At 54.6% G+C, this 10,755-nt stretch overlaps 1 protein-coding gene across 1 annotated transcript; it reads right to left on the bottom strand.

Annotated features, from left to right (window-relative positions):
* Window positions 1-2,883: 2,883 nt before the first annotated feature.
* LOC125946226 (uncharacterized) lies at window positions 2,884-6,244 on the bottom strand. The gene has a single exon (XM_049668802.1). It carries the CDS (start codon window positions 5,808-5,810, stop codon window positions 2,946-2,948), a length of 2,865 nt encoding a protein of 954 aa, XP_049524759.1. The 5' UTR covers window positions 5,811-6,244; the 3' UTR covers window positions 2,884-2,945.
* Window positions 6,245-10,755: the final 4,511 nt, after the last annotated feature.

Raw genomic sequence — 10,755 nt, 5'->3', positions numbered from 1 at the left:
TGTTCGGCATTTTCTTCCGTTCAGCCAACTACGACATTTGTCGTTATCAATCTTATTATTGTGTTGTCGTCGCGCCACCTTCTCAAGTACCATCGCCATGGGTGACCGTGCCATAGGTCGATGGAAAAGAAAACTTTGTAGACAACGGCCGCCAAGAAAGTCATTGCATATTGTTTGTCCTTACTTTACAAGTTGAAATATGGAAAGGTAGGCGTCTTAAGGGCCTCTATGCTGAAATACCAAATACAGAAGTCAGTTAAGAATGAAAAAAAAAAATGTGGTTGATCCCTCTTATATAGGAATCGGTATAGAACACGAAAGTGAAACGTGTCTTCACAGAAGTAGTGTAATGTTTATTGCACATTGATATATAATGTCTATTGGTGTTTTGTGGCTAAAGCGCCCTTAGGCGTTGATGCACCCACGTTGACGCCTGGTGGCACGTCTCCTCCATCACGACTACCAACGTCGATGACCATGAGCAACCGTCGTGCATATGGAAGCTGCACTACGCTGCACACGCTAGCACAACGCGAAAGACGAAGCACGTAACTGACACACTAATACAACGCGCAAGACAAAGCACGTAACTGAATCGTCAGCGAGTCAAATCAGCGCGTACAGCGCGTCGTAATTGCAGCCTCCGCGATCAACTTCAGAAACATTTTCAGAGCTAATTGCGGAGGCCACGCTCCGCTGTGCTGAGTACGGTGAACGCCACCTAGGTGGCGTTGGTAGTGCTTCTTGATGCCAGCGTCCCTTCGAATGCTGGCATCGAGGCGTCGTAGTGCTGAGACCACCGAAGCGTTCACTGTCGGTGCGCGTTAAGGCCGGAATACATGGAGCGAATAACCGGCGTCCGAGCGAAGAACTTTGTCGGGCGGCGAACGTCCGACGGCCGGCGTCAAGAAATTTGCCGTCCGCAGCCGATCTGCCTGTCCAAACATTTTCGTCGGGCGAACGCCGCCGCCGGAAGCGTCTAGCGCGCAGCGGTGGACGACAGCCAATCAGGAGGCACTAGTTCCGGTCGCAATGCATGCTGGTGTTTCGCGCGCGCGCGCCTTTTCGCGTCGTCTGCAATCGCGTTGGTGTTGCCGTGTCTGCATGTCTCTGCACCGATTGAGTAGTTCCTAGTATGATCTCTCAGGAATCGCGTTGTATTTGTACATCCCATATCCGCTGATCTGCGAGGAAACAGACAAGCAGTGCAAGCTCTCTACAACAACCTTCAACAGAAATCTTCTGATCTCAGAGGCCACATGCTGTCGTCATGCCTATCTCCCGACTTCCCCGATAGATGGCGTTGGCATCGGATATTTCTTTCGCTAGGCTTAGACGCGTTCGAAACGAGAAGCGATCTCGAAAACTACTCAAGGTTATCCATAATACTCTGTCGTCGAAGCGGCCTGAGACTAAGCGAAAGCCGTTTACGCAGTCATTTGCTTCCAACTAAGTGAATTCTACAAGGACAACGCCAAATTCAGTTCGAAGCGGGCGGCCGGGACCGCCGCCAACACGGCGGCCAACGCGCGGCGGCGTTCGCCGCATGTATTGCAACACAGCAAACATCCTGCGTCGTGTCGCCGCGTCGTTACTTGACGCGTGAAGTTCGTCGAGAAAGTTCGCTCCATGTATCCCGGGCTTTAGTGTCATAATGCAGTACTTCTCTTTTCTGCTCGTAGGCGGCGGCACCGCCCCGAGCAAGAGCGCGGGTACACGGAGGAGTGTTAGATATATAAGGCGCGTCTGTGTAGCTCTCTGCGAATGCGTTTGTGGCGCAATGGGTTAAACGCTCGGCGATCTATCGTCGCGGACCGAGAGGTCGTGGGTTCGATTCCCAAATTTTGCATGTTTGTGGAACTTTTTCTTCTGGTTTCTTTCTTTGTATTATGTTCTATGACGTATTTCCGTGACGGAAATACGTCAGTGAAGTCTTGGTGGACCCCGGAATAAAACACTTTCGTGTTAAAAAAAAAAAGTGGCAGTGAAGAAAAGTGGGCAGCTTGCACTAGTGGTGCAAGGCTGGAGTAAACAGCGGAGCTGGTGATCGACCTAGCTTCTTCCAGGTTTTACTAGCCTTGGCATATTAGGAGCAGCGGCTTCGGCGCGATACTCCAGATTAGCACGCAATTGCCGCATTCATTATCGGCTGGCGGCACGACGAGCTTTCCAGCTGAGCGGCTTCTTCTTCGGGAGTCTTGTACTTCGGTCATCCCACGTTACATTTACTCAGTGCGAAGAGTTGGGTGTATCGCCTTCGCGGCGACATGATCTTTATAATCAGTGTGACGTCATGGCCAAGCTTCACAAAGTATTGTCATGACTAGCAAAGCAAGAATTGCGGCGCGAAGCAATGACATGGCTGGGCGAAGCTGGGTAAGTGATTGATAGGCGACCGCATTGACGGAGCCGGTCTACTGGAACGCGGTGTTGGCATTACAACGTGGCGGAACGCGGTGTCGGCATTGGAACGCCGTGTCGGTGTTGCAAGCTGCGCTATGCAACGCGCAGTGACGCCATTGCTGGCGCGGCGGCGGAGTAGCGTTGCCTGATCTAGGAGAACCGAGGCGCAGCTTCGACTCTGCGCAGGATCAGCTCGACGCCGGCGATTGTTTTCTTGTTCGGCCAAGCGGCGTGATTGCCGAAAAGCGGCCTCTTCCTCGAGAGTGCGGTTCTTCCTCGGTCTCCCCATGGCTGCTACAACCGCCCGCACACTATAGCAACCCCGCCTTCACACCTGCTACACGGAACGTTTATGGTAAGCGGAGCAGACACGCTGCGCGCAGTGTCTAGGCGTTGGAGTATCGCGAAGCTATAGCACAGCTGGTATGGGGTTGCCAGGCAACGGAGTGACGTCATAGCTCGGCGAAGTTTTGCGGTGGTGGTGGTGAATTCTTTATTTCGCCCAAAAAGAGGGGACCAGTCCAAGGACCGGTTGCGCTGGCTTAGAGGAGGTCGGCGGGGATCCCTTGGGATTCCGCGGCCTCCACCGCACGCTGGATGAGCCGACGTTGGTCTGCTGGCTCGGAGCTACGCAGGAGGGACTCCCACGACTCTGGGGTGTTTGTTTTGTCTGTGTTGTCGTGCGTACAAGTCCACGCCATGTGTATGAGAGTGGCCGGAGCTGAGCAGTGTTTGCACCGAGGCGTTATTTGTTGCGGAAAGATTTTACTGTATAAGAGGGGGTGTGGGAAGCTACCTGTTTGTAGTTTGCGCCATTGGACGGCCTCGCGCCTTGTTAGATCACGGTGTGCGGGAGGATATATGCATCTCCCGAGTCGGTAGTACTGGAGGATGTCCGTGTAAGTGGTGAGTAGAGAATCGCGCGAGATAGTGGTGTCAGGGGAATCGGGGCGGTGGATCCTACACTCGGCTCGGCAGCTAAGATCTCGAGCAAGTGTATGCACCTGGACGTTTCCCCTGAGCGATTCATGGGCTGGAGCCCACAGGAGTAAGCGGGATGTGGAGGAGGGGGGAGTAGAATGCAGAATGTGTGATGCCGGGCGAGAGATACGGCCGGCATCGTAGTTGCGGATCGCCTGTTGAGAATCACTTATGACGACTTTGGTAATAGGATCAGCTAGCGCAAGCGCAATGGCAACCTCCTCTGCTGCGGTGACTGTTTCTGCGTTGCGAATGCTGCAGGCTGTGTACCAGCTACGGTGCGGGGCGAGGGCTGCCGCCACCATCGCTGGTTTCGAGGGGTGGTAAGAGGCGTCCGTATACGTGACATCTGGACGTCCACTGAAGCGTTTCTCGAACTGTCGTGCACGATCGGCCCGTCTCTCGGCGTGGTGTTCCGGATGCATCCGTTTGGGAATGGGAGGTATTCGGAGATTTTGACGATATTCCTGTGTAAGGTCAATATAATTGGGGGCCGCCCTCGTTGGTGAGATCCCAACTTGCTGCAGTACCGCGCGGCCAGCGTGTGTGAGTGACAACCGCTCGTATTGGGCGGTGAGGGTAGCTTCGATCAGTTCGCTCACGGTGTTGGAGATGCCGAGAGCCATAAGCTTGTGAGTAGCTGTTGACATGGGAAGACCCAGGGCCGTCTTGTATGCTTTTCGAAGTGACGCCTCTAGCCGTTCGCTTTCGGCGCGGATGAGACGTAAGTAAGGTGCGGAGTAGGTGATGCGGGAGCAGATGAAGGCTTGGACGAGGCGCAGGAGGTTGCACTCTCGCATACCTCGGTGCTTGTTGGAGACTCGCTTGAGAAGACGTCCGATCTGTAGCACCGACTGGTCGATGCGTTGGAGCGATATATTGTTGCTGCCGTTTGCCTGTAGGTGTAGGCCCAGAATCCTGATGTGATCTGTACGAGGGATGGGGTTTCCTTGCACCTGGAGGTTGATCTCAGGAAGTATTTTTGGTGGGCGTCGTCCTGGGGACGGGATGATTATATACTCTGACTTAGTCGCCGAGCAGCTGAGGCCAACTGTATCCAGATAGCCTCCGACCCGATCGATGGCGGTCTGGAGAGTCTCTTCGATCTCGCCGTCACTGCCGTGTGTGATCCAAAGAGTAAGATCGTCAGCATAAACGCTGTGGTGTAGGTGGGGAATGTCAGCCAGAAGCTTGGGCAGGCCTATCAGTGCAACGTTGAAAAGCAGCGGCGAGAGCACTGAGCCTTGCGGCGTGCCGCGGTTGCCAGGAGAGATGATGGAGGGATGTCCCGTGCCGACGCTGAGTTGTATCTTGCGGTCGGTCAGGAAGTCTCGGACGTATGCATACGTGCGATGTCCGACGCCGAGAGTCTGGAGTTGTTGAAGAATCGCTTCATGGAGGATATTGTCGAAGGCCTTGGCAACATCGAGGCCGACGATGACTTTCGTGTCTAGTGTGCGACGCATGACTACCTGGTGATGGAGAAGAAGCATTATGTCGGGGGCTGCTAAGTGAGGACGGAAACCGAACATCGTGTCTGGTAGGAGGTGGTTGTCTTCGAGGTAGCGAAGAAGTCTGGACTGGATAACGTGTTCCATTAACTTCCCAACACAGGACGTGATAGAGATGGGACGGAGGTTGGCCAAGGTGGGTGGTTTTCCCGGCTTGGGGATGAAGACTAGCTTGGCGCACTTCCATTCCTGCGGGATGGTACCGCTCGCCCAACACTCTTGAAGGTAGTCGGTGAGGGCGTGAATAGAGGCGTCATCTAGATTCCTAAGCATCGTGTTAGAAATGCGGTCGGGGCCGGCCGCAGAATTGGTCTTGAGGCGATTGAGTTCTGCACGGACCTCCGCTAAAGAGATCGGGGCGTCTAGGCCAGGGTTGGCCGAGCCCTGATAGGGGGGAAGGGTGGTTGCCGGTTCGGGGCGGATGTAGGTGTTAATGAGCTCTTGTTTGAGCTCATCTGGTGTCCCAGGATACTGATGGAAGATTCGCTCAAGCTGTTGGCGTGCTCGGAGATCGCCTCCGGCCGGGTTCATTAGATGTCGGAGCAGGTTCCACGTGTTACGAGCGTTCGGAGTCTTGTTCATCTGGTCACAAATGTTGTGCCAGCTCTGGCGGGTGAGTTCTATTGCATAGTTCTCAATGTTCGTGTGGGCGCGCGCCAGCCGACGGCGGATATCGCGGTCCCATTTTCGAGTGGCGAGAAGAGCTTCGAGCGACTTCTTGCGCTCCCAGAGATGGGCGTAGTAACGGTCGCAGTGTGGGACTGTGTCCTCAACCTCGACGGTTTGCGTGGCGTCAGTCACTTGTTTGACGATTTCGGCTGTCCATGCTTTGATGTCGGTAATAACGGGAGGTGTGGCCTGCTCTTTCCTGTGCGTGCGAAAGGAGTCCCAGTCAATCACCTGAGTCGGCCGCATACGTTGCCTCGTGGGCTCTTGTATCACGATCTCGAGAATGAAGTGATCGCTTCCAAAATTTTCGTGAGTGTGACACCAAGTAGCTTTGACTCCAGAGCTGGTAAAGGCGAGATCCGGCGTTGTATCTCGGTGTAGGCCCGAACCGAGTCTAGTGGGGTAGGAGACGTCTGTGATGAGGGTGAGCTGGTGCGTATTCCAGTCATTCCAGAGGCGTCTGCCTTTGGCCGAGTCGTAGTGGTAGCCCCAAGCGCGGTGATGCGCGTTGAAGTCACCGATGATGAGGAGAGGCCGCCCTTGCGCTAGCTGCTGGGCTTTGAGGAAAAGGGGCCCGAAAACGTCTTTATGGGCCCGGGGAGGGCTGTAAACATTTAGCACAAACAGACTAGTGCGACGTTTGCGCGAGGGTCGAGGTAATATTTCTAAGAATACGTGTTCGGGAAAAGTAGGATCCAAATTGTGTTGGAGGACAGTGAGATTACGTTTGACGAGAGTGGCTACTTGAGGCTTTACTCGTTCCGATAGGTATGTACTGAAACCGGCAAGTTGCGTGTTCTTGCCACCTTCTTGAAGGGCTATCAATTCGGGGCGATCACTCGCGGTGAGGAACTGTTGGAGGACCGGACGCTTACGTGCGAACCCACGACAGTTCCACTGCCAGACGGTGGTGTTACCCGAGCTGACCGCCATGACTGACCTGGGAAAGTTCTGGGGTTGGAGGGAGTGGCGGCGCCGAGTCCGCGAGTTCAGCGACCGCTACGGGTTTTCCCTGGGCTTCTATAGTTTTACTCAGGGTCTCAATTTGTTGGGCGATCTGTGAGCCGATTGTGTGGAGTGACCGTTCGATGTGTGCTTCTAGAGCTCTGATGTGAGTTTGACTGAGTTCGTATTTTTGCTCGAGTCTGTCGAGACGTGCCTGCCAATCCTCCGCCGGGGGGTCGTTGTCGGCCGGGGCTTTGCGTTTGTGTGTGGCTCTGCTGGAGGGTGTGATCTCCATAGGTACCGCCGTAGGTGGGACCTGCGGAGCGGGCGGAGACGGGGTGTGTGAAGCGGTTCGCTTTTCGAGAGCGTCTACTCGGAGTATGAGTTGTTGGATGACTGCTGTCAGTTCTACAATCGCTTTGTGTGTGTCTGGAGTACTGGGAGTCCCTTCCTGCGTACTCACCGGTAGTTGATGTTCTTGTTGGATGGGCGGAGATGGCGGTGGCCCAGGTGGCTGCCGCGGAGGAGGAGAAGAGGCTCGGGGCTGCTGGATGACTGCAGGTGGCCCGTGTCGGCTCCGGGAGGGAGTCCGGGACCGCCCCCGGTGAGTGGTAGACTCGAGCGATGGAAAGGAGCTCGAGCGGTCTCGGGGCTGCCGCTGCCGGCTGCCGGAGCGATGGCGGTCCCATAGGCTGGTGTGCTGAAGCGTGACTTGCTTTGCAGGCTCTTGGGCCTTGAGTATGTTCGCCTCGGCTTGTCGGTAATTCTCCCACTGCCGGCGCTTGACCGTGTAGGGGATCCTGTAGATTTCCTTGCAGCGACTATCGCCCGTGAAATGTTCCTCCCCACACAGGCGACAGGTTGGTTTGCACGTGTGGTCGTTTGGCGGATTTGATAGCCCGCAGCCTCTGCATTTGGTCGTTGGGCTAGCGCAGACGTCGGCTCGATGACCGAGCTCGCCACAGTGATAACACACTTCGTACTTTTTCTTGAATAAGTTACATCTGTGTCGACTGTTGCAAAAGTAGACCCAGGTCGGCACTTGGGGCTGAGCGAACGTGATGAGTACTGCAGTGGTGTTCCCGAGCCGCCGAAAGTCCACTATGGCTGGGTTGCGGTCATCTTGCAATTCTGCTTGAATTGCATCTCGGTCCAATCGAAGATCGACGCCGCGAATTACACCGCGGCCCGAGCTATCGTCTGGAGCACAGTAGACGGAGACCTCATACTCCTTGTTGTCGATGGTGATCGCTTTGAGTCGTAGGACCTGTTCAGCTCTTTGGACGTCTGGGGTGCAGTACGCGAAGGTGTTCTGAATCAGGTTAGCTTGTATTAGGTCTTGGTGACGCACGGCGTCCCTGGTGAAGCGAGCAGCCATGCAGATCGCTTCCAGTAGTTGGTAGGTCGAGATCTTGGAGAGTAGCAGTCCGCCGCGTGGGCGCACTATCAGCTTGAGGGCGTTGCTGGGTAAGCGAGGCTGGTTCGAAGCTACAGATTTCTTGGCTAGTAAGCGTCCTCGCTGCCGAGGCGTTGGTTCAGATGCCTTCTTCCTCGCAGGTGCACCCGAGGCCTGGCCTTTGTTGTTTTGCGGCGGTTGATCCGGTCCCGCTTTGTCTCCGAGTAAATCGGGTACGGCTTGCCCTGGTGTTGTTCGCGCTACCCGTAGCTTGTTAACTTTAGTCAACCAATCACTGGCTGCTAATTCCTCCCGAGAAATTGGGATGCCCTCTACTGCGACCTTCATGGTGAACTACGGCGTGCGGACTCGGCCGACGACGCGGCGCAGCTGGAGAACGCACAGCTGCGTCGCGGAGCTCCGTACTCTTCGGCCCGACGCGGTAGGCCTAGCGAAGCATCTGGCGTCGTCGCAGGAGAATGTTGACCTTAAAAAGGTCACTGGTCGTCACACGTACTTCTGGTTGGTGTCTCTAGAATCCTCTCGTCGTTAGGAAGCAGGCGACATCGATGAACGTACGCTAGGATCTCACTGTGCAGGGTGAAGCCAAGAAATCGGCGCAGCCCATCAGAATTGCGTCCGTCGACCGCGTTGCGGGGCGCGTCTCTCGCGAAGTTTTGCGGCTCGCGGCACAAATTACGGCCGGCTTAAACAGCGCTTTTGAAAACAATATCAACAAACACTGGACACACAAATACCTACAAGTCCTTGGGTGGTGGGTTAAGTGTCATATGGAAATGGTAATAACAACAGCAAATGAGAAGCCTTGCGGGTTTACGCAGCTTAACGTGTGAAATTAAAATCGGATTGTCGCACAACCATTTTGGTTGATGTGCGGGGTAAACTCCCCTACCGTCACAGTCCCCACAAAGCAGCAGGAACGTCGCCTCAAAATCTGCGCTTACTCCAGTTCACCTTTTCGGTCGTCGGATCCGAATACCCGCTCCAGAATCTCGCTGGAAGACCAACGACTACGAACGCAGCGAACGGTAGAGAAGGGGAAACGCCGACTTATTGTGAAGCGTGCACGTACGCGTTGTACAGAAACAGTGTATACTGTGCAGCTCTCATCATCAACTTAGCATGCCACCCTGCTTCCTCTACGCACTGTTACGGGCCGGGCTTTGGTAAACCTTTAACAGCGTTTGCTTGGAGCTCGAACCAGGTTTACCATCGGAGAGGGTCCGGCAGGGAAGACGAGGCGACGTAAAAACAAATAACACGAGTTTAGTGCATGGTTACGAGTAAGCGGTGTGCTCCAAAGAAAACATACTAGAAACGTTCAGCGTGCATGCACCTGCATGCTAGGGCAAAGCAAAAACGTTCTCTTACACGTGGCTGCTGGCTGGCTTTCTTATACCCTCCACCATCCGGACATTCCTGCCCCCACTACAGGACAGGGCAAACCAGACGAAGTAGTGAGAGTGCGTGACAGCAGTGAAGGTTGGTGGTCGTAGCGGGGTGAACGTCCCCAGTGGGGGAGAGCTGGTCGCAAGGCGGCACGGCAGGTTTCGCAAATTACTCGGACCCACGCGATGTACAAGTCTGTTCATGTTGACGAGCGAGATCGTCAGGCACGCCCATGCGTTTGCACGTGTTCGGGGCATGGCCGCTCAAAGTGAATCGTAACAGACTGCCCCGCCGGAGATGGAGATCCCGATGGGCAGGGGACGGCATCCGCTGGCCAGAGGGATGACGCAGGTCGATGCTTGCAATCGTCGTCGGTTGTCGCACAGCCCTCTTGAGCACGTAACACTGTGGGCGCTCTCCAACGTAGCTCAACGTCCCGGTCAGAGTCTAGATGCCTCAGAAGGGTCCGCGGACCGCAGCAGTTTCTCGTTCTCCGCATGCGTCTGCAGTATTTCACCGAGACTCAGCCGCTGAGGCAGCAAGCGCGAGAAAAATCCTTGCTGACCTCTGCCAGGGTTATTTCTCCGCTCAAAAGTGACAGTTTTACCAACTGTCAGCAGCACTTAATACACACATAAATTTGTTATATGCTTCAGAAGACATGACTTAACCCAACTGCGTAAACAAAAACTTTCCAATCCTATGCCAGTAAAAAAAAAAAAAAAAAAAAAAAAACGATTTTCATGAAACGATCGAGGCTAATTCTTGATCTAGAGGTTTCGACTTAAGCCATAGGCATTGCCATTGAGAGTTCCCTTTTTATAGCGTATCTCGAAAGAATATTGCTGCAAAGCGAGACTCCAACGCAAGAGGCGGCCATTTTTGGAAGACGTCTGCAATCATCTCAGAGGACAATGATCCGTTTCGATGACGAACCTCGAGCCCGCAAGATAACTTTTGAACAGCCCATTCTAGACATGCGCACTCTTTCTCAGTAGCGCTGTACGCCTGTTCTCGACTAGTGAGTTTCCGACTTGCGTAAAGGACCTCGCTCTATCCCTTTTGGCATAGCACGACGCCCATGCCTCGCTCGCTCGCATCGCACTGAACCACAAATCTCCTCATGTAGTCCGGCGATCTTAGCACGGGCTGACTCGTCAGCGCGCTCTTCAGGGCGCTGAAAGCCGATTCCTTTTTTATTGCGATAGCAATTATTGACACTCCAAGGGGATTTCTGCCGTCGCCGTCGCCGTGAGATTCTGTATGAAGTTCAAGGGCGATAAAATGGTCGCTGCGCGCCGTATGCTGTATACGAGAATGAAAGCGAGCGAGGGACGCGCGCTTTCACGGAGAGCGAACGCGCGGCGGAGAGCAAACGCGACGTCTTCCGTCGTGCGAAAGGCCGTGGGAAGATGGGAGGGAAGGACGGGGCAAGGGTGA

This window comes from Dermacentor silvarum, chromosome 6 (assembly GCF_013339745.2).
Source record: "Dermacentor silvarum isolate Dsil-2018 chromosome 6, BIME_Dsil_1.4, whole genome shotgun sequence".
Lineage (NCBI taxonomy): Eukaryota > Metazoa > Arthropoda > Arachnida > Ixodida > Ixodidae > Dermacentor > Dermacentor silvarum.
This window is presented reverse-complemented; position numbering and strand designations above follow the sequence as displayed.

Coding starts and splice junctions, on each gene's coding strand:
- LOC125946226 (XM_049668802.1), bottom strand. CDS start 5,810: ATGCGGCCGACTCAGGTGATTGACTGGGACTCCTTTCGCACGCACAGG.